This window comes from Puntigrus tetrazona, chromosome 7 (assembly GCF_018831695.1).
Source record: "Puntigrus tetrazona isolate hp1 chromosome 7, ASM1883169v1, whole genome shotgun sequence".
Taxonomy (NCBI): Eukaryota; Metazoa; Chordata; class Actinopteri; order Cypriniformes; family Cyprinidae; genus Puntigrus; species Puntigrus tetrazona.
In genome coordinates this window covers 16,550,985-16,572,431 of record NC_056705.1, presented here as the reverse complement: position 1 = coordinate 16,572,431, position 21,447 = coordinate 16,550,985, and the positions used below count along the sequence as shown (strand labels likewise).

The window sequence follows — 21,447 nt, the reverse complement described above, 5'->3', positions numbered from 1 at the left end:
TTAGATAGTTAACTAGAGGCCAACACAGTCTAACCAATGATGTGAAGGTTAAAGGAAAGTGTGCGATTATAATGCTGTTATTTATTTTGTATTATTTTAGCTATGTTACTCTGGACTACAAAACCAGTCATAAGGGTCAGTTTTCAGAAATTGAGGTGTATACGTTACCGGATACTAACTAAATAAGCTTTCCATTGATGTGTGTTTTGTGATTTTTGTTAGGACATTATTCGCCGAGATGCAACAATTTGAAAATCTGGTCCAAAATGGTTTAAGGTCACATAGCTTTTACTTATTTGTTTCGTGTTGTTTTTAATGTTTCCATTTCGTATGGAATACCATTCAAAGCACGCTAATACGTTGACTTGCAAAAGAAGAAACTATTCCCGTTTTTAGTATACGAACATAAGTTTTATTTACACGTAGTGCAGGTTAAAAGCGCTGTTGCAACACTGTTGCCTTCGCATTGTGAAGTCCTCCGAGGGCGCACATTTACGCAGACGCGAGTCTACAGACTGGCATTTGAAACCAAAACAGGAAGTCGTAAGTATTGTGGGACGTGTAGTTCCGCTTGTAGGCCGCTGGTCTAGATAACAGCACACGAAGGAACCAAACAAAACAAAATAAGGGAAACTTCTAGGGGACTGCGGTAATACTGGTGCATCTTTTACACGATCATGCCCGGCTTCACGTGCTGCGTGCCCGGATGCTACAATAACTCGCACCGGGATCGCGATCTGCGCTTCTACACCTTTCCGAAGGATCCCACTCAGCGAGAGATATGGCTGAAGAACATTTCGCGGGCCGGGGTTAGCGGCTGCTTCAGCACTTTCCAGCCTACCACCGGACACCGGGTCTGCAGCGTCCACTTTCCCGGCGGCAGGAAAACCTACACCATCCGCGTCCCGACGCTTTTCCCTCTGCGCGGGGTGAACGAGAGGAAGAGCAGGCGCGGCAGGAGCAGGAAGGTCTCCTCGGTCGTGCCCATCATCAGCAACGTCGTTTCCACTCCTAACGAGTCGGCGCCAGTGGAGGAAGAGGGGGACACCGAGAACACCACCGTGGTGCAGATAGGTCAGAACGGCCAGTACATCACGCCCGTTGTAGACCTCACCGCCGCAGGGGACGGCTCCTGCCTCGCCGCGGTGGTCTCGGGATCCGGCGGAAGCCTGACCGGAGGCAGCGCTTCTTGTCCCGTGGCCGATCTCGCGCTGTGCGGGGTGGACCACTCTTACTCGCTCACCACCGGCACGACGTCCGCCGAACTGCTGAGGAAGCTGAACGAGCAGCGGGACATCATCGCGCTGATGGAGATCAAAATGAAGGAGATGAAGAACACCATCCGACAGCTGCGGGTTAACGAGGCTCGGCTGCAGGAGGAGCTGCGGGAGCGGGACCGTCTGATCTCCGCCAACACCATCATTAAGAGGAAACTCTGACGAACGACGCGGAGGAACGACGGACTAAAGACGAAAAGGGACTGTCTGTGTTCGGTGCTTCTGTAAGACAAGGCGACGACAATTAAGCATCATCGTAGTTCTCATTTAAACTTCCTCCAGGACTCAGAAGCGGTAGATAGGCTGTGTGTGTGTGTGTGTGTGTGTGTGTGTGTGTGTGTTAGAGCGCAGATACAGGAGTTCAGCCTGTATGCTCGAGCTGTCCGGCACAGCGCTACATGGGGATGGGATGAGATGAGCTCAGCAGACCGGTCCTTCTCATTTTATATTTAAAGATGGTACACGTTTGTGCTGTTTTGTGCGTTGAAGGCTGCAGAGACCAGTTCCGCCTGCTGCCAGACTTCATAACCAACCGTGTTACATGCACACAGAGACTCCTTTGTAAGTGTGTAAGCAACTGCTTATTATTTGGGTTTCTTTCTTCGTTTTTAATATCAGAGTGCATCAGATCAGAGCTTCTGGTCCAGATGAACGGATTATTTACATGCAGGTTAACACAGTTAGAAAAGACAAATGGTTTGAAGTAAACTGCTTTCAACTATAATTTGTTGGACTGTTTTTGTGCCATTTGCATTTAAACAAATTATTTAGTTCAGAATCTCTTTTGTAAGATTCTTTACCACACCAGTTCTGAATATGTTGTGCACTATAAAAGCTCTCTTTTTTTATTCAAAGCCTTGTGGCATCACATTTATTCTAGGAAATCTCTTCCGTGAATTCTTTAAATTATTATTTTTTTTTTTACAGTATTTAGCAAAAAAAAAAAGTGGGCATAAGATATTGCCCTTTAATTGTATGAAGAGTTTATTCACAAAATGTCTGAGATTCAAAATAGCTGAATTACTATTTGATTCACAATGTTGGCCGGTAGAACATTACATGGGTTTAAAAAAAAAAAAAAAAAAAAAAGTTCAGACATAACACACCTCCAAGTTACCCAAAACACAATTTCTATGCATAAAAACCTCAAGTGGAAACTATTTGTTGTTTACTTCTGTTAGAGTCGTAATCTTTTAATGTCCTCACTGCGGAAATCGACCCTTAGAGCCAAGACTTGGCGAACCTCTGCAGGAGTGAGACGCCAAGTCAAAGGCCCAGAGTTGGGTCCCCAATAATCCAGGATCTCAGACACCTGAAGGAAGAAAAACACAGTCAAACTAAATTCAAAACAACATTGTTCTTATACTCATGGACCAGTTTTTCAATGATTAGCATTTTAAATGGCAGTCAAAATACCACATACTCTTTCTAAGTTAAGAATAGTTGCCATCTGTGTGAGTCGGGCAAACTTATCCCGGATGGTCCAGGAGGTGACTGAGGAGAGGTAGGCAACCAAAGCGCGCAGCTCCTTATCAAACTGTAATCCACCAAGCTGCAAACCAGAATGGAGAGGAGAGTTACGATGTCTGTCACTTTAAGCCAGCGGTTCCCAAATCCAGTCATCGAATATGTGCGTTGCATTTCTCTCTTATTTAACACGCCTGATTCAAAGAACCAGCTCGTTAGAGGAGAGGTCAGATTCATTTAAAGGAATAGTTCAGCCAACATATTTAATTCTGTGATCATTTAAATCACCCTTTAGTACTTCCAAATCTATGAATTTCTTTGTCCTGCTGAATACAAAGCAAAATATTTTGAAAAAAGTTTGTAACCAGGCTGTTTTGGTCACCATTGTCTCCCATAGTATTTTGTGGAAGTCAATGGTGTCTCTGCTTTAAGCAAATGTGTGTCTGCAGGTTTACATCTCACCCTGCTGAAGGTGCATTTGAACACGGTCTTCTCCATCTCCATGGCAATGAGGCTGGTCATCAGGCTTGTTAGTGTATCATAGATGACTGGTGACAACCCCACCTGCAGAGAGGCATCTTTAGAATGGGTTTGTGTGAGTGTGTACTAAGTGGGTTAAAATGAATGTACCTTAAACTCAGCCATAAGATGTTCCAACTGGACAATGAGTTGCTGAACCCAAGGATCATTGGCTTCATACTCACTGAACTCTTCCTGGAAAAAACATGCAAAAAACACAATGCATAACTTGTCATAAAAAGCTTTATAAGATAAGGAACATAACACCATAATTGTTCTTAATATTTGTTTCTATTATTGTCAACTCAAGTGCAGATTATTTTATTTCCTCTCTATCAGTAATAGACATTGCAATTTTATCGTATCTTACCTCTTCAATATTGTGTGAGACGGACAGGAAGCTGCTGATCCAGGGTTTTACTTGTGGCCTGATAGAGGTGTTATTAAGCTCCTGTAGACCCTCCTGTACATACATAAACCATTAACACAAACAGTTTTAACCACCTACATAGACATTTAGCGGTTTGGGGCAATTATAATTATATATAAAATCTTCATTAGTGCTGTCAAGTCATTAAATCACAGCCAAAATAGTTTTTGTTTACATAATGTGTGTGTATACTGTGTATATTTATTATGTATATATATTTTAGTACACACACATGCATGTTTAAAAGAAAAATATTATGTTTGTGTTTTAAATATAAATTATATAATTATAAATATATACATGTAAATGCATGAAATAATTTCTAAATATATATTGTGTGTGTATTTATATATACGTAATATGTAATGAATATACACAGTGCATACACACACACATACATATACATATATACATATACATATACATATATACATATACATATATATATATATATATATATATACATATATATACTTTATATATATATACATATATATTATATATACACATATATATATACACATATATATATATACACAATATATATATATATATATATATATATATATATATATATATATATATACATATATACATATATATATATATATACATATATATATATATACCACCAAATATATATATATATATATATATATATATATCATATTATATATATAGACAGAAACTTTTATTTTGGATGGGATTAATCCACGTGTAATAGTATATCAACAATATTAGTATTTTACTGTATTTTTGATCAAATAAATGCTTCCCCAAACTTTTGAACAATAGTGTATAATCAGATTTTCACTGACCTGGAGGAGGTCCTTGAACTTGCTGGAGGTGTTGACCAAATCAGACAGACAGCTGTCTATTTTAGCCTTTGCAGAATCTGAGCCCGCCCCCTGACTGAACAACTTGGCACAATCACTCTAAGATGGAAAGAAAGAGAAAACGATTCATTGTAGCACAAAAGTGTTTTTTACTGCTTTAATGATATGTGTATGATAAGCTTGTAAGCTTCTATTTCCTTAACTGCAAGGAAAAGATTAAAACAACTGTCTTTTTGTGTTCCAAGGGAAAAAGTCCTATATTTTGATAGTGAGCAAATGATGCAAAGGTGTGTGCTTCTAGTTGTAGGTTGGTCATATCACACAGACCTCTAGATTCTTTTTCAGGGTGCTGATATTCTCACTGCAGACCTCCACATTATTAAGAGCCACCTGAGAAACAAAACAAGTGTAAAAAGTGCCAAATTAAGAATGATTGTAAATTTGTGTGTTGTTTGTGTGAGATAGAAAGACTTGATGCTGCTGACCAAGTAGGCGCTCTTTGCCTGCTCCTGGCTCTCAATCCCAAGTGTTTGTGTGAGATTTGTTATCTTGCCATGCTGTAGGCTGCTCTGCATCAGACTGACAGCACTGCTGACCCCACGCTGCAGGTCCTGCAGAGCACTCACTGGATATCCAGCTCGCAGCTTACATACTAACACCTCTCTGCATGCAAACAGTGAGATTCAAAGGGTTTAGCAAAAGATTAGATATTCATCAACTAACAGTTTTTAAAAAATATTTAACAATAGCTCTTTAAATGCACAGTAGTTACAAAACACTAGTTAAATTCCCAATGTGTGTGTATACCTGAAGTCTGTCTCCAGAACACTGGTGGCATGATTGATCATAGCGCACACGCAGTCAGAGCTGCTGCTGGTGAGAGCCCGGCTGATGCATTTCTTTACGATGTAGAACACATCGTCCACCATGCTGGAGCTCAGCTGACCCACCTCAGCAGCGTCCATGGCAACTGCCTATAAAATAATATTCATCATCCAATGAGGACATACATTCTGCCTAAGAAAAAAAAATTCCATTCTGACCTCATACGTACTAGATGTGTCTGACTATAGCTCTGACATCTCATGATGTAATGTACACAAGTTATTGACTGTATATGTATCCCACCTTGTTGACAGACTCTCTCATGTAATACTCCTCCATGGGAATGTAATAGCCAATCAGCTCCTGCATGGTGCGGCTCAGCTGGCAGTTCTTCAGTAACTGTTCTAAACTCTGCTGATGCTCTAGAAAACAAAAACAAACGTAAACCATGCCAGCAAGTAATAACGATGAATATAAATCTACATAAGCATAAAGTGCCATTTCCAATACTGCCTTTCGTGCAGTGTGTAATGTAGCTGTATGTGCTGTATGACCTCCAAAAACAATATTAGGAGCCCTAAAACTGACAATACAGGCACTTTAACATGCAAATATGTGTTGCCTGAATGAGCATCATGTATTAATGAGCAGTAGCATTTGTGCTGATTTCTAGCCGATTACAGTTGACATGACATGTACTTGCAGCTGGATTTTGTTTTGTGGAGTAGCTTTATGTGCCACGAAAATGCTAGGTGTTACCTTGTATAACGGTTTCATCTGCCATTGCATCTGCAACCTCAAAGTCAGCCACTATACGCCTCCTCAAGAATCGAAAGTACAGCTCGGCTCTCGAGTTCATCAAGGTAACCTCACATAACACAGGATCCAGGTCTCTAGATTAAAAATACGGCCACAAATAAAACACCAAGGATTCACAAGGAAAACAGAAAATCAATTATAACACAGACCGCACCTGGGTTCGATCTTTTCTGTAGCCATGCCCCTCATCATGCTGCTCTGGATAACCTGAAACTATAGCGAAACAAAAAAATGTGTACAGTACATTAAGTACGGTACATAAACACAGTAATGCAGCATGCAAAGTGTTGACACTACACACACCTTATTGTTGTAATCCCTCTGTTGGATAAATTTGTCCACTATTTTCTGAGCTTGTTTATCACACTCTTTTTGAAGGTGTGCGAGAAGTGTGTGCAGTCGGCCTGGGCCATAGTACGTTTCCACTATGGGCTGATGGGTTTCAACAATGCGCGCAATACCTGACAGATACAGACAAGGCTGGTTGATCTCTATTTTTAAACATTATAAATATTCAAAAGTTCAACGTTGAAGAAGCCTTACCTTCAAGAAGCAGCGTGAGCGTATCAGCAAAAATGACTGGTGCTCTGCGTTCACCGATATCAGAGCCAACAGCCAGAAGTAAGTTCTCCTCTGCTTTACTGGCCAACTGAAAGAATAGGAAGAAAAGACATAGGTTTTAAGATTACAACCTAAGTAACTAAACCAAAGCATTTTCAACTTGTTTCACTGGTCATGTGACGCAGGCAGACAAAAATGCTCCTCACCTGACTGCAAAGGTACTGAGCAAAGCGTGCAAGTCCCTGCTCATGCAGTCCCAGTAAAGGAAGGATCTTGAAAAAGCGCTCCACTTGAGGTAAGTCGCCCGTAGCAACAGCCTCCTCCAGTCGCGTTGTGACGAGTGCCTTCAGATTGCGCTCTGCTTCCTGAAGCAACGCAAGGCTGGCTTCAACTGCACTGCCTGCATAATACGCAATATACAGATAACGCAAACTTAGCTTAAATATATGCACAATGTCTATCGTTTGTACAATTAAAATGTAACAATTTGCATAACTCTGTATGTAACAGACTCTTACAAGCAGGGCAACCACATTAATACGGTGTTTAAATTCAACAGTTCAAAAGGATGTAACCAGTGAGAGTTTTTAGTAAAAATGAATACTGTTAATCAACAAAGATGGCAAATCAAATTAGATAAAATAGGTCATTTGCCAAATATTTAATTCACTGGATTATTCACCAATAGACAAAAAAAATTGCTATTTTTGTTGAGCTGTTCAGTAAAAATACCCAGATCATGTATTAAATTTATAACACCAAGCACTCTTGGCATACATATCTAAAAATGACTCAATAAATATTTATATTCAGTAGTTTCTGCAGTGATACTTTTTGTTAGAAAAGCCCAAAAGGACGTACCCTCTCCACCCTGTTTGCTGAGCTCAATCACTGACTGGTCAAGAGAAAGGTAGCGATGAATGTGGGCTGCTGCCTGCTCATAGTCCTGGTTACGCAAGGCTGTCTGAACACCATCTGTGCAGAACTTCAGATCTAGAATATCATCTGCCCTCTGAATAGCTTGGTACAGCCTTTTCTAAAACACAACCAGGTGAAAAGCTTGAGTGGTAGCTGTCACACGAATAGAGCGCATGTATAATACGGATGCGTGTGTCGGGCACCTTGGTGAGGTCCAGCTGTCTGACTTTGCTGCTGACGTTCTCTGCCAGGCTGCAGGTGAAGTTGATCATGCCAGACAGCTGCACAGCATCTCCCTCGATCAGCTGCAAGTTGGGTCTTAGAGATTCAACACAAAATTTATTAGCACAACATATTTTATTCCTTCAGTTAAACGGCATACACTAAGTGTCAAACACATGCACACTCACCCCATCCTCTGCAGGGAGAGCATCTTTGTTTCTATGTTGCTCTGCTGTCCCATAAGAGAGCCCAACTCCATCTGCACTTCCGCCTTTCAGAGAGGTGCGTTTGTAAACAGTTCACGTCAGTCAAGCAGTTAACATGCACACAGTTTCAAAGTTCAGGCACACGCTGATATTTTTTACAGATATATAAAAGATAAGTAACACAGCCGAAGAGCGTTTATCTACCCTCGCTCGTAGCCCAGCTCGAAAAGATTGACATACGCTTTGTCCACTAATAAATCTTTACCTCTTCGGCACACAGCTGCGCATACACTCGCTCCAGATCCTCCAGCTCCGTCAGCGCCTCGATGGTGTCGCACTGCACGGCGGAGAGCCCCGCCGGAGCACCGCGACGACGCGCCGGTGAACCGACTTCATCCATGACAGCCCCACATCCACACAAACTGCGTCATTTCCGCTGACTCTAGCGCGTCACATAACTGTTAGCAGGCGACTTTACTCCCACCTAATGGTAGATGTTTTTTTTGTTTGTTTTAACTTTTGAAAAGGTACGCGCTTTTGAATCAGTGTGCAAAATATCATTCGTAATTCATGTTACATACTTGATTTTTTTTTTTACTTTAGGCCTGCATTAAGCTATATTAGAGAATTTGATATGCAGTGTGGTTGTATAACTTCACAGGGAAACATCACAAAAATCACTATAGCTTTTCTATAGTGATGTAACTATGCATTAATAACAAGGCACTTATCTATCTGTTGCATTGTGCCGCATTACTATATTACAATGCGGCACAATGCAAAATGATTAATAATTTCACTAGCTAAAATGGTAATTATTTCTACCTTTTGCTGCAGTCTGTCAAGATAAAATATCAGTTTACATTTCCAAACATTAATTTTGCTGTTAATTAATGTTTGGAAATGTAATAATGCAGTGAGATTTTTGTCTGACAACAGCTTGTGCACCACACAGATGATCTCATCATGATCCGGTCCGTCTGGAATGACATGAAGAAACACAACAAACTGAGACTGACTACATCCAGAAGAAGTGTGCCAACTTCTCCAAGATGCTTCAAGAGACCTACCTGAAGCTACAGTACTGGATTAGGTATTAGGCACTGTGCTGTAAAATAAGGATGCTGTCAAAAAACTTTATCAATTAACTTCTATTAACTAAATGCAATCAACATTTGGTGACCATCCTTAGCTTTTAAAGCAGCTTTTACCCTAGGTGAACTTGTGTTTCAGGTAGCATAGGTCTCTTGATGCGTCTTGTAGACGTTGCCATAGTTCTTCTGGATTTAGTCTGTCTCAGTTTGTTGTCTTTCTTCATGTCATACCAAATAGACCGGATGATGATGAGGAGATCATATCTCTGTCTGGAGCACTGGCTGTTGTCAGACAAAAAAAATCACTGGATTATTACCATTAATGGCAAAATTAATATTTGGAAATGTAAACTGATATTTTATCTAGACACACTGCAGCAAAAGATAGAAATAACTGACTTAAAACCATTTTAGCTGGTAAAAATATTAATACCATGCCATACATAGTTGTTTCTATTATATTATATTGTGATATACAATTATTCCATGTCCAAAACACATTATGAATATTAGGAAAACTGACAGATTCAACGACAGGGAAAATGAAAGAGAGAGGAGCTGATAGTAATGGCTTTATATAAGAGATAGTAATCCGTCTTTATTCTCCTCTCCCTTTAGATTTACGCAATGACATAATCCAAGCCTGTCAATCAGACGGAGGCTTGTCCGCTGTGTGTGTAATAGAAAGTACCATGCTGGAATTAAAATGACAGTTCTACTGGGATTTTTTCCATCTGTTTGTATATTGTGCATGAATGTGACAGAGTGAGAGAGAGAGAGACAAAACAGCCAATACTCTAAGCCATATAGAACCATTGTCACGGGAGGTATATAGTTCTTTTCTGATATGATGAACAGCGTAGCCGGAAATAATCTGTAATCCCACAGTTTTCCCCCTTTTTAATAATCAGATGTCACAGCCCCCGTTTATCCATCAGGCTCAACAGTTGGCTTCAAAGTTGCAGTTCTTTCCTGAAACAGGAAGGTGGATGAGATGTCAAGGAAAGTGAATGGGACCTCAAGAAGATTTGGATTATTTGTACATGATTGTGTGTTAAAGTGTAAATGTTAGGCGCTCCTGTGCATGTGGTGTTCAACTGAACATTCTGGCTGTTCAACGGAATGCATCTGCTGCTGTTCATTTTATTCTGCCTCAGTAAGTCAAAAGTCTTTTTTCATATTCAGTTTACAAACTTGTTTGTTTGTGTGTGTAATATCATAAATTATCATATATATCATATATATATATATATATATATATATATATATATATATATATATATATATTGTGTATGCTTTTCAAATCCTTGAATAGGTGTGAATTATTTGCCAGTCATAGTGTATAATATGCAATACAAACCATAAAAGCCATAGCATCAAAAATAAAAACACAATTTCTTTGAGGTTCAGAAATTGCTGATGTGGCAGTAGCTAATGTTCCTTAACTACTAAATGAATGAGTAGTAACCCTTATATTTCTTTTTTAAGTAAAGATAGAGGGGTTTTTTTAGAGGAGTGAAATTTGTAATATTTTTTTGAGTGAGATTTGTCTTTTCGAGTTGTTCTGCAACCAGATTAAATGTCATTTTTGCTCTGGGTCTAATCCCTAGATTAATCCATGTGACGTACAACAGCATCTAATAGTAGTGAAATAGACACGCATAGATATAAACATACAATAAAATGTTACAGAGTATGTCTTCATAATTCATAATATCATAGAGTTCCAGAAGACACATTAGTTTATGCCGTATGCCAATTGAAGTGCATTTGCAATATTTTAATACTGTTAGTATTATTGTGTTGATTCTTATTTTATTGACTGATTTCTGTCAGCTCCGCAGTATGTCTGTACTTTCTTATGCATTGAAAGCTCCAGTCACCAAGGCAAGTCTTTCTGATTTTGATTCTGATCTGCCTTGATTTTTTCCCTCTCAGGTCTCTGTTCTTCTGTGCTGAGTGCAGCTGTAACACCTCCATGTAGTTCTGTATACAGGGGTTTTGCTGAATGTCTGGTCACTTTGGGTGACAGTGTGAGCTCCAAGACTGATAACCCACAAGACATCAACTCCATATGCAAGTGAGGCACATTAACACACAAATATACCCTCCACAAAATGTTTTTTTTTTCTTTTAAATATATACATTATACACTGCATTTCCACATCTGCAGGTCATGGGATGCTTTCCAGGTGTGTGTGAGTGGTGTCTTGTCAGGCTGCCGAGGTGATGCAGCGGAAATTTGGGAATCTTTGAGAGCAGAATCCCGGAAAACAGCATTTGCTGGTAACCTCTACGACATGTGTGCCAGTCGTACTGAAGCAGCGACTGCAAGCACACCTCTGGTTCCCAATGCTGATCAAAGCAACCAGGAAACACTCAAAGGACTTGCTCATTCTGTCAGTAAAGAGCTGCTCCTCATATGCTTCTCACTTCTCCTGCTGCTTTGGATGTAACCTCTCGATTTAACATAGCTGAACTGATGCCAATGACAGTGCTACAGACACATACATGTATCTGCATAGACTCTTTTACCTTGGTATGTTTTATTTAATTTCATGTGTAATGTAATATGCATGCTCTTTGATAAGATATTCAAGACACTTATGTTTTTGCTTGTTTAACAATTATGATGAAAGGTTTCTATAAAAATCAGCCATGTTCTGTGCTCAAATCTAATGGTTCAATACAGGATTTAATATCTGTTTGTGTCAAAGATCGTAATTATATAATTATATTAATAACTGATATATTCTTATACTAACATATGATATATATAAATTATATACAAGAGTCTTGAAGTATCTGCAAAATGCATTTTTAATATCTGCAATAAAATATAAAGCAATTTATTGTATTTTTATTATTTTATTTAAATGATTAATGTGATTTGGTGATTTAAAGTTAAACATCTTTTATAAATCAGGTAGACATCAAATTTAAAAGGATAGTTTCCCCCCAAACTTTAATTCTGTCATTAATTACTTGTCATTTGTTTGACCTTTGTTGATCTTCACAAAAAAATTAAGATATTTTTGATGAGATTTCTGACCCTCCACAGACAGCAACATGACTGAAAATCTCCAAGGTCCCAAAACATAGCAAGGACATCAGTAATCCATGTGACATTAGTGGTTCAACCGTAATTTTACAAAGCTGCAAGAATAGTTTTCACGTGCAAAGAAATAAAAAATATAATGGCTTTATTTGAACAATTCTTCTCCTCTTAATCCCATCTGCCCTCATTGTGGAGAGTATGAGGACACATACTCATAAAGACAGCATCCACATGCATAATAGCATTCTACATAATGGTGGAATAAGTCAGAGGAGAAGAACTGTTCAATAGTTTTTTTCTTTGACAACAAAAAGTAGCTAATTATGTCACATAATTATGGTTAAACCACTGATATTACATGGACAATTTGCTTTTGCAGGGTTAGAAATCTCTTGGATTTAATCAAAAATACTTTAATTTGTGTTCTGAAGATGAATAAAAGCTTATGGTTTTGGAACATCATGAAGGTGAGTACTTGATGACAGAATTTTTGTTTTTGGGGTGATCACTTTAAATACACATCCAAGGTTTGTGATGGAACATTAGGGTTAGAAAACACTAGAAAATAGTTCTATCCATTTGCTCAACCGTTAAAACTCAGTCAAGCTCTTCAATCAAAACAGTCATTCTATTTTCCTCTGGCTTTGGGAAGTCATCCCCTGCCTCTGCTTGACCAGAGAAGGAAGGACTCTGCTGCTTGACTGAGGTTCTCTTAGTGGAGACATTAATAAGCAGCTGAGAATGATCAGTGGACACAGTGTCTGACTGAGGAAAGTGATACAAACTCGTAAGAGCCTCTGATTCCATGTCATCACCAGAGACCTGAATCTTTGGACGGACCACACTCTGAAAAAGACATAAACTTGAATCACAATGTTTCATCACAACTGAGAAAATTAAATCATGTTAAATATTTGACTTTTTCACTAAGTGTTATTTTACTATCACTGAGATACTTTTATAGTATTTAATGGTTTTAGTTTTAGAAAATTGAAATAACCCTGCACTTACTGATGACATTGTTGAGAATATAAGGCTATTTTCATCATCATCGAGGTCTGGCAGATCCTAGGAAGAAATTAGGATCAAAAATCTTATTTTTGCACTGAACTATTGTACAAAGTTTCTGTGTAATTCAAATATACAGTGCAAAGAAATTCTATTGATTGTAAAAGCGACCTAAAGTTATACTGATCTGAGCAATGGAGTAAGTCCTCACATCAATTGTTAATACAGGTTCATCTGACAGGGTGATGGACTCTATTTCATCTTCAGAGATCAGTTCAGTGACGAGAGCTCCAGGGCCTGCAGCCGAGACTATCCCACTCTGATGTGACTCTGATGGTTTTGTGTGAACACTTATTTTCTGGTACTTCTCCTCTTCAGTCTTCAGTGCCCGGGTTGATTGGCCAGTCTGTTTCTGGTCAAATGATAGATGGAGAATGTGTTTTGAAACTGTCTGCTGTCTCCGGTTTTGACTGGTTGGAATGATTTTGATCAAGCGTTGTTTGGATTACCTGTTCTTCATCAGATACATGTTTGAAAGTGTTGTCCAACTCTGAAGCTGATGGATCAGGTTGTTCTTGCTCTTTTTTTGAAGAGTCACTCTCTGTAGTTTCTTGTGTTTCATCTTGAAGGCTCTGATCCTCAGGAATAGGACTTGGAGGCTCTATGATTCATAAGGATAAATTGTAAGGTTTTAATGATGCACTGTGTCAGAAGGAGGTGAGAAAATATGAGTGTGCGCACTACTGTTCAAAAGGTTGGGGTTGGTAATTTTTTGAAAGATGATTATGCCTACCATTTATTTGAAAAATCTTTTGTAACAGTTAAAGAGTGTAAAAGTCTGGCAGTTTAAGGCATCTAAATAAAATGTTAATATAAAGTTTAATTCCTAAACGTTTGAATGGTAGTTAATATGAGAACTTTATGTGTTTACCTTTCTCCAAAAGCTCTCGAGCCTGCCGTCTTCTCAGTGCGTTCTCTTTGATAGCAGCCATTGCATCCAAACTCTCCTGAATCTTCCTTCTCTCTTTCGTTTCCCACATTTCTCTTTCTTTTCGCTCACCTTCCAAACCACCAGCTGCCCATGCCTCTGCACATGCTCTGTGAATGAATGCAAACTTCAATAAAAGACTCGACAAAAGCATCTAGATGAACTAGTAACAAAAACTATCCCTAACTGACCATGCTGGATTTCAGACAACTGCACTATGGGCTTTAGCACAGAAAACAATGTTGCTAACCTGTCCTTTGGAAACACAGGCCGGTCATCTAGATAGGTCAGCTGCTTGAGATGCACAATCAGAGTCTTCCTGTAGTTTGGGATTTTTTTGATGACCTTATTACCCATTAGATTTAACACCCGCTGGCAAATTCGAATAAACATGAATTAACTTCAAGCAATTCAGTCCACGGAAGCAAGCATTGCTGTTTATGCATACAAGGAAAGTGATACACTGTTTCTTACCAAGTCAGGCATTCTCTCCAAAACGCAGATGAGGGCTGGATCACTGATTCTGTTGTGAGACAGATCAAGAACACTGATGGATAGACAGCTTGACAGCTCCTCCATGTCACACACATTTTCAAGTGAGTTATGGGCGATCTGTAGAGTGGACAGTTCGCTCAAGCAGGCTGAAAAACAAACGATAAATGACATTATAGCACATTGAGGAATAGCAAGCAATTCAATACAGGCAACGGTTGTTAACAATACATTGTGTGGTGCCACTTTCATTTGTGTGGGTTTGTACTCACATATGTTCTCAATGACCTTGATATAATTGTTTGAGACATTGAGGGTGCAAAGCTTGCTGAGTGGTTCCAGGTTTTCCAGAGTATGGATTAGGTTCTGATGGAGGAAAAGACAGCGTAGCTCTGTCTGGTTCTCCAGATTTTCAATCTTGCGAATGCCATTGCATTCCAGCCACAGGCAGCGCAGGCCAGTGTACTCCTCCAAACCCTCAATACAAGAAAAACCTACAATGCAGAAGTAACAAACTTTCCATAAAGAGCTGAAAAGAAAAATAACACAAAGATGCAATATTAAGACAGTATTTCAAATGTAGAAATTTCAAACCTTTATAGTGAAGATAAAGTGTGTCATTCAGCCTTGGTGTCAGGTACAGTTTGTTTTTCTTGCAATGTTCCCTTAAAAACTGTTTGGTAATTCTTAGAAGATACAAGAAAATATAATTCAGCATTTTGTAGAACTTAGACAACCACATATGTCATACAGAACTAAAAATAATATAGATATAATAAAAATCACCTGGGACCTGAATGAACTGTGTTGCTTTCTAATGCATTGGTTTCTATTGTGTCAGCGTTAACCTTTGTCCCATCAGCAGCTGCACTCTGAGACTCCTGGCCTTTGAAAAAAGTGTTATTACTATTGGCTATCAAATCAGGCTTTATATATATATATAGTAAAAGGAGACACTTACCCACCATAAAATATTTATTCTTTATTATTTTAGGAATTTTAAGAAAAAGGAAATAATACAGTAACAATACAATACAGTAACAATACAATTATTATTTTAAAGTCGGAGCAGCAAGATATAACCACGCAAGACCGGAAATTAAAGATAATATTACAGTTTTACTAACGCCGGACAAGACTTTGTTGCTGAGGCAGTTGTTTTAAGCCTACTATTTTGATTAAGGCCTTTGAATGAGTTAGACTTTAAGACTTTAAGAAAGTAAACGTTACCTGGAGCGAAAGACACAACACCTTCACTCGTGTCTTTTTCTTCAGATTCACCCCCGGTTCCTTCCTCCGCGTTCAGTGTTGTGGAAACTTTCATTTTTGCCTGTATTTAGCAATGATACTGCACCACCGACCAACCGTTAACTTAGCTTAATAGCCGCTAACAGTGCTTACCTTGAAGTTTGTGTAGTTTCCATAGAGACCCGACGCGGCAGCCCCTTTTGTGCGCGCTTCTGAGGCGATCCTGTCTTCTGCCGGCGGGTGGCGGGCTGCCATGAATCGTACAGAAGCCGTGGCCCGCCTGTGCTGATAGACCTATACGCACTGAACTAAAATTGTCTATATCTAGTGAAGACTGAGGAAATTATTTTAGGAAAACTAAGCAACTGTACTACATGTAGCACGTGCGCTTTAAGCGACAGTTACACAGATGCTGAGAGGACAAGTAGGCTCTGCTTTTTAAAAATGAGCGCTGTTTCCAAAGAAAACACTACCCAAATATCAGGTGTAAAACCAAAATTGTATCAGCTTTTAATGAAGACAGATTGAGTGGAATATTAATTCCAGAGTTGTGGTTTAGGAATACAATGTGGGCGTTAAGCCTATACCTACAAAACACATGGCATGCTACCAACATTCAGCCTATCTTGTCTGTTTAATGTCATATTTAAGATCTAAATGAATGATGAATGAGGCTGAATGTTTCAATGCAGATTATATTTCCAATCAATATTACTCAATATTTTTCAGCGTATAACGGGTTCAACATGCACATTTTCTGGAAAAAAAGAAGAAAATCCTTATTGGAAGTGAACAAAACTATTGATTAATCAAACTAATATGGTTCTATGTTTGGATACTGCTTTGCCACTTTACTCCTAGACTGGAGGAGTTTTCTGTCTGTGTCTAATTTTCAAGCAGCTTCTCACAACATAAACATTGAATCATACTGCTAGCATCTTTCCTTAAGAAAACATACAGCAAAGAGTCAACGAGTGGATTTAAATACACCAAGATTCCTGACACTGTGACTAAATAATCATGAAGTCTTAGACCAAGTATACCTAGTAAGAGCTTGATTAGCTGATTCAGGTGTGTTTGCTTAGGGCTGGAGCTAAACTCTGCAGGGACACAGGACCTCTAGAACCGAATTTGGTGACCCCTGCCGTATATGGACAATAGCCAGTGATATCTTAATATTTGGCATTTCAAAATAATGTATTAAATTATTCTTCTTATTATACTTTTATTATTTAATTTATAGGTCTATTAAAATTAATTTACCCTGCAATAATTTCATAGCGCATTTACCACACAACTGAGGCACGGACGGTAAAAGTAAATGTCAGACTTGTGTCCTGTCTCGGGTTGTGTTTTGTTCCCCATGTGTTTTCCTTGCCAAAGTATTTCCCTTGATGCCTGTATTTGGTCTTTCCTGTTCCCATTAGGTTCCTTTTTTGGTTTGATCATTGCTTCTTGTTCCTTGAGTACAGTATAGAATTATTAACCAAACATTGTGCGTCATAAATCAACATCTCAGGAAAATGTTATAGGCTTTCAGAACAAAATATAGACTTTCTCTTACAAATCAAGACATGTCGACAAATGACATTGAGACTAAAAGCATGTTTATTACACATTTTGGGAGACATAACAAATAAATGATACATTACATTATACATTATTATAAAAAATCTTACATTTTAAATTAAATTAACATTAATATGCAAATTAGTTTTATTTAAAAGATAAAATTGTAGATAATGAGAAAACCTGTTTATGACCATTTTACACACATTTTGCAGAAATAAAAAAAGGTATATAGAATCATTCCGTTACAACGTAGTTGAAAAAAAAAAAAAAATCTCTTTAAAAATCTTGAAAACTAAAAATGTACCGGTAATAGGAAATAGCATAAAATATAAATGAACATATGAATAATTGAAAATTAATATTTTCCTAAAACGTTTTTCTCTGGTCTTAAGAGGGTATGACAGGGGTGGCATCAAGTGAAATCCTAGTGTAAGAGTACAATCTAGATTAATTTGAACATATTTAATTTGAACATATCCATTTTCGACTGGAAAAAAAAATAGGAAAGAAAACTATTGATTAATCAAACTAATATTGTAACTCAGTGGTTTCTCTATGTTTGGATGCTGATTTGCACTTCACTCCTCCTAGATAAAGAACTGGAGGAGTTTTGTGTCTGTGTCTGATTTTCAAGCAGCTTCTCACAACACAAACATCGACAAATGCTATTAGCATCTTTCCTTAAGAAAACATACAGCAAAGAGTCAGCGAGTGGATTTAAATACACCAGGATTCCTGACACCGTGAATAAATAATCATGAAATCTTAGACCAAGCTCAAAGGAAAATGTCATAATAATGCTTTGAATAATGCTTGGCAGAAACAACATGGTGTAACTGAAAAGTACAAGGGCCAGAATCCTTAAAATCTTCTTCTGTTCATTAGGGGTTATTGTGACAGAATTAGACAGTGCCTTCCATGAGCCTACTAAGGAAAACAAAACCAATGGATAAGGCATCAATAAAACAAATGCATTTAAGATAAATGCATGTCCCACCTTTCCTTTAAGTGCAATAATCACATCAATCACGATAATTCCGCTTGGTATTGCCCAAACCAGCAAGCTTATCAGAGCTAAATTTTTAGGAGCATTATGAAGTCGGTACCAAACAGGGTATTTGATCATTATGTATCTTTCCAAGGAGATACACACCATGAAGCCAACATTAGCTATAATACACAAGGAATAAATATAATAGATAAATGCAATGATAACATTGAATGTACAAAAATTCAGGATCGGTCTGAAACAAATCTGTATGAAATCAGCAATAAAGAGGTTTATGATAAATACAGGGACAGTTTGGTTAGGTCTGATCAGACAGCACAACCCATAGAATGCCAAAGACATGACAAGAAACTCTACAGAGAAAATGATCCATATAATCACTGTTTGAACTGTGGATCCACAAAGAACTTTTTCCAGAAATGTCCACTTCAAATCATCAATTTCCCATGGAAACTGGGTTATTTCAAGCTGGAAGGTCCTATTGGTTGATGTTCCAGCCATTCCCTGTGTCTTGGATGGTCTCTGGATGGTCAAATGATGATGAAAATGAGGTATTTTAAAAATAAATAAATAAATGGAATTTATTTATTCTGTTATTTACTATAAAATGATGACAGAGTTAAACATTTATGGGAAACTGCAGTCTACAGATCAGATGAACGCTGTGAAGGTAACCTTTACAAATATAATTTTCAGACATAGTTTTAAATGTTTCATTATTTAATTGTCAATGGCAAAAGAGAGATTAATTATGGAAATGTGCAGCGCACAAATGTACACATTTCAAAAGGAAGCTTTTGTATATATTTTAGAAAATTGACAACTTTATAAGCAGTAACAGGAAAGCACAGAGAGTAAATTGCTAATTAATTTTACAGTGTACATTAACAGAGCACAATAGAAACCATACTTACCTTAGTTTCTGTGATGAATATTTGTTCAGTTTTTGTGAAACTTCAATTCAGCTGAAATACATGACAGATTTTCTACACTTCCATATTATAATATTTAATTTATTTCCCAATATAAACAGTATAAATTCAATTTCTTAATGTCTGTTTGTATGGATTTATAACACAAAGTAAAATCCTTGTATAATCTGATAGTAACAGTTCCATACGCAGTAAATCGAAAATAACATTAATATCCTGAATCTGATAAATAATTCCTAGACAATGCAGTGTCTGTGCATATATAGAGCAAAAGAAAGAGGTTTACCTGACAATGAGCTGCTGCTGCTGCTGGTTGATTAGAGTTGAAAGTAACTGATGAGGAAACAACAGAGAGGGAGGAGCTGCTAACACTTAACCAGATCCATCCACCATGAGCTCGGTATACTCATCATTATCATCATGCAATCAGACTAATATCTGGTTAGCATTTCTTAAAAATCTAATTATGTACTCAGTAAAGTGGTTGAATGCAATAAATTGTTTCCTGTGCTGTCTTTGATACTTGAGACAGATGAAACTTTATACACATTATGTTAAGAGGGATCAAAATTAACAGTAGCTGCTGAATTGAAGGACTAAACCTGAATTTCATGTAGCTTCTTACAACACAAACAACTTAGCATGCTATGAGCATCCTTTCTTATAAAAACATACAGCAAAGAGTCAGCGAGTGGATTCAAATACATCATGATTCCTGACACTGAATGTAAATAATCATAATAGCTACTTATTCCATCACTAAACGATACTGCAAAAATAATGTTTTGTACAATGCTGGGTAGAAACAACACAGTGTAACTGAAAAGTACAAGAGCCAGAATCATCAAAATCCTCTTTCTTTCATCAGGAGTGACTGCGACCGAATGAGACAGTGCCTTCCACGAACCCACAAAGCAAAACACAACCAGTGGATAAGGTAACAAAAACATAATTGCACTTAGAAGAAATGCAAGTTCCAAATCCACTTTAAATGCAATAATCGTATCCATCACCATGTATCCACAGAGTGTTGCCCAAACCAACAAGCATATCAGAACTATATTCCTACAGGAATGATGAAGTCTGTACCAAACAGGGAATTTGATCATTATGTATCTTTCCACGGAGATACAGACCATAAAGCCAATGTTAACCAGTACGCTCAAGAAATACATATAAGCTAAATAAAAGAAGTATATTTTTGATATCTTCATTACACAAAAATGCAGAACAGGCTTGACACAAATCTGGATGATATCACAAACAAATAAATTAATGATGAATGAAGGGACAGCTTGGTTAGATCTATGCAGAGAACACAATCCATAGAGCGCCAGACACATGACGACAAACTCAATGGAGAAAATAATCCAGATGACCACCATTTCAGCTGAGGATGCACAGACAGCTGTTCTTACAGATGTCAAGTTTAATTTCTTTGCTATCCAAGCTAAATAGTCAGCTTCCAACTGGAATGTGATATTGGTTGATGTTTCAGGGCAGGCCATGTTACATAAACGGGGCTTGGTCTGCTTAAACTGTAATAAAAAACAAATCTGTTTTTGATTCAAAATTCATGTAATTGGCTAAATGAATGTAATTAATATACAATCAGGCAATAAAAGGAATGAATAAATAAAAAAGAGTGAATCATTTGGCCATTTAAAATATTAAATTAATTGTTATCATATGCACTTTAAAACACATGTAACCTTAGTTGCACGTAGTGATTTAGATTTCTGTCCGTCCTCTCAGTTTTTGTGATACTTTTCAACCTGAAACAAAGGATCAGAATTTACTTCACTGCCATTATAGCATAACCCAAATCAACATGAAGGTGAATATGGCTCTTTAACAATATAACTAATACTGCATTAAAAATGTAACTCAATGCTGATTAAAATGCAAAGGGTGCTTGTCAAAATCCTCAATGGAATGGAATAAAAATGATTTATTTTATGCATTC

General features: G+C 37.7%; 4 protein-coding genes across 4 annotated transcripts; 2 read left to right on the top strand and 2 right to left on the bottom strand.

Moving 5' to 3' along the window:
• The first annotated feature begins 395 nt into the window (after positions 1-395).
• On the top strand, positions 396-2,131 carry thap11 (THAP domain containing 11). Its single transcript, XM_043245137.1, has one exon. It carries the CDS (start codon positions 678-680, stop codon positions 1,437-1,439), a length of 762 nt encoding a protein of 253 aa, XP_043101072.1. The 5' UTR covers positions 396-677; the 3' UTR covers positions 1,440-2,131.
• A 112-nt stretch (positions 2,132-2,243) lies between these two features.
• On the bottom strand, positions 2,244-8,503 carry cog4 (component of oligomeric golgi complex 4). Its single transcript, XM_043245136.1, has 19 exons — positions 8,346-8,503; positions 8,063-8,145; positions 7,856-7,970; positions 7,596-7,770; positions 6,941-7,134; positions 6,717-6,822; positions 6,477-6,634; positions 6,328-6,386; positions 6,114-6,247; positions 5,658-5,776; positions 5,337-5,503; positions 5,015-5,192; positions 4,857-4,919; positions 4,512-4,628; positions 3,634-3,726; positions 3,375-3,458; positions 3,207-3,308; positions 2,701-2,829; positions 2,244-2,589 (listed from the first exon to the last, which is right to left on the bottom strand). The coding sequence occupies exons 1-19, from the start codon at positions 8,478-8,480 to the stop codon at positions 2,455-2,457; spliced, it is 2,346 nt and encodes a 781-aa protein (XP_043101071.1). The 5' UTR covers positions 8,481-8,503; the 3' UTR covers positions 2,244-2,454.
• A 1,214-nt stretch (positions 8,504-9,717) lies between these two features.
• On the top strand, positions 9,718-12,014 carry nrn1lb (neuritin 1-like b). Its single transcript, XM_043243731.1, has 3 exons — positions 9,718-10,330; positions 11,113-11,254; positions 11,348-12,014. The coding sequence occupies exons 1-3, from the start codon at positions 10,297-10,299 to the stop codon at positions 11,628-11,630; spliced, it is 459 nt and encodes a 152-aa protein (XP_043099666.1). The 5' UTR covers positions 9,718-10,296; the 3' UTR covers positions 11,631-12,014.
• On the bottom strand, positions 12,011-16,134 carry dnaaf1 (dynein axonemal assembly factor 1). The gene is made up of 11 exons (XM_043243730.1): positions 15,951-16,134; positions 15,507-15,606; positions 15,315-15,406; positions 14,993-15,214; positions 14,703-14,869; positions 14,479-14,600; positions 14,172-14,338; positions 13,750-13,901; positions 13,452-13,652; positions 13,244-13,300; positions 12,011-13,078 (listed from the first exon to the last, which is right to left on the bottom strand). The coding sequence occupies exons 1-11, from the start codon at positions 16,042-16,044 to the stop codon at positions 12,830-12,832; spliced, it is 1,623 nt and encodes a 540-aa protein (XP_043099665.1). The 5' UTR covers positions 16,045-16,134; the 3' UTR covers positions 12,011-12,829.
• Between the last annotated feature and the right edge of the window lie 5,313 nt (positions 16,135-21,447).

Bases quoted from the DNA above. Each gene is read 5' to 3' on its own strand.
- nrn1lb (XM_043243731.1), top strand. From the start codon at position 10,297: ATGCATCTGCTGCTGTTCATTTTATTCTGCCTCA. The intron at 10,331-11,112 runs GTAAGTCAAAAG...TTTCCCTCTCAG, and splicing joins GTTCATTTTATTCTGCCTCA to GTCTCTGTTCTTCTGTGCTG. The intron at 11,255-11,347 runs GTGAGGCACATT...CCACATCTGCAG, and splicing joins GACATCAACTCCATATGCAA to GTCATGGGATGCTTTCCAGG.
- cog4 (XM_043245136.1), bottom strand. From the start codon at position 8,480: ATGGATGAAGTCGGTTCACCGGCGCGTCGTCGCGGTGCTCCGGCGGGG. The intron at 7,971-8,062 runs GTGAGTGTGCAT...TGAATCTCTAAG, and splicing joins CTCTCCCTGCAGAGGATGGG to ACCCAACTTGCAGCTGATCG. The intron at 2,830-3,206 runs GTGAGATGTAAA...TCTGGTTTGCAG, and splicing joins TCAAATGCACCTTCAGCAGG to CTTGGTGGATTACAGTTTGA.
- thap11 (XM_043245137.1), top strand. From the start codon at position 678: ATGCCCGGCTTCACGTGCTGCGTGCCCGGATGCTACAATAACTCGCAC.
- dnaaf1 (XM_043243730.1), bottom strand. From the start codon at position 16,044: ATGAAAGTTTCCACAACACTGAACGCGGAGGAAGGAACCGGGGGTGAA. The intron at 13,653-13,749 runs GTAATCCAAACA...TCATTTGACCAG, and splicing joins ATGTATCTGATGAAGAACAG to AAACAGACTGGCCAATCAAC. The intron at 13,079-13,243 runs GTAAGTGCAGGG...TGTCTTTTTCAG, and splicing joins TATTCTCAACAATGTCATCA to AGTGTGGTCCGTCCAAAGAT.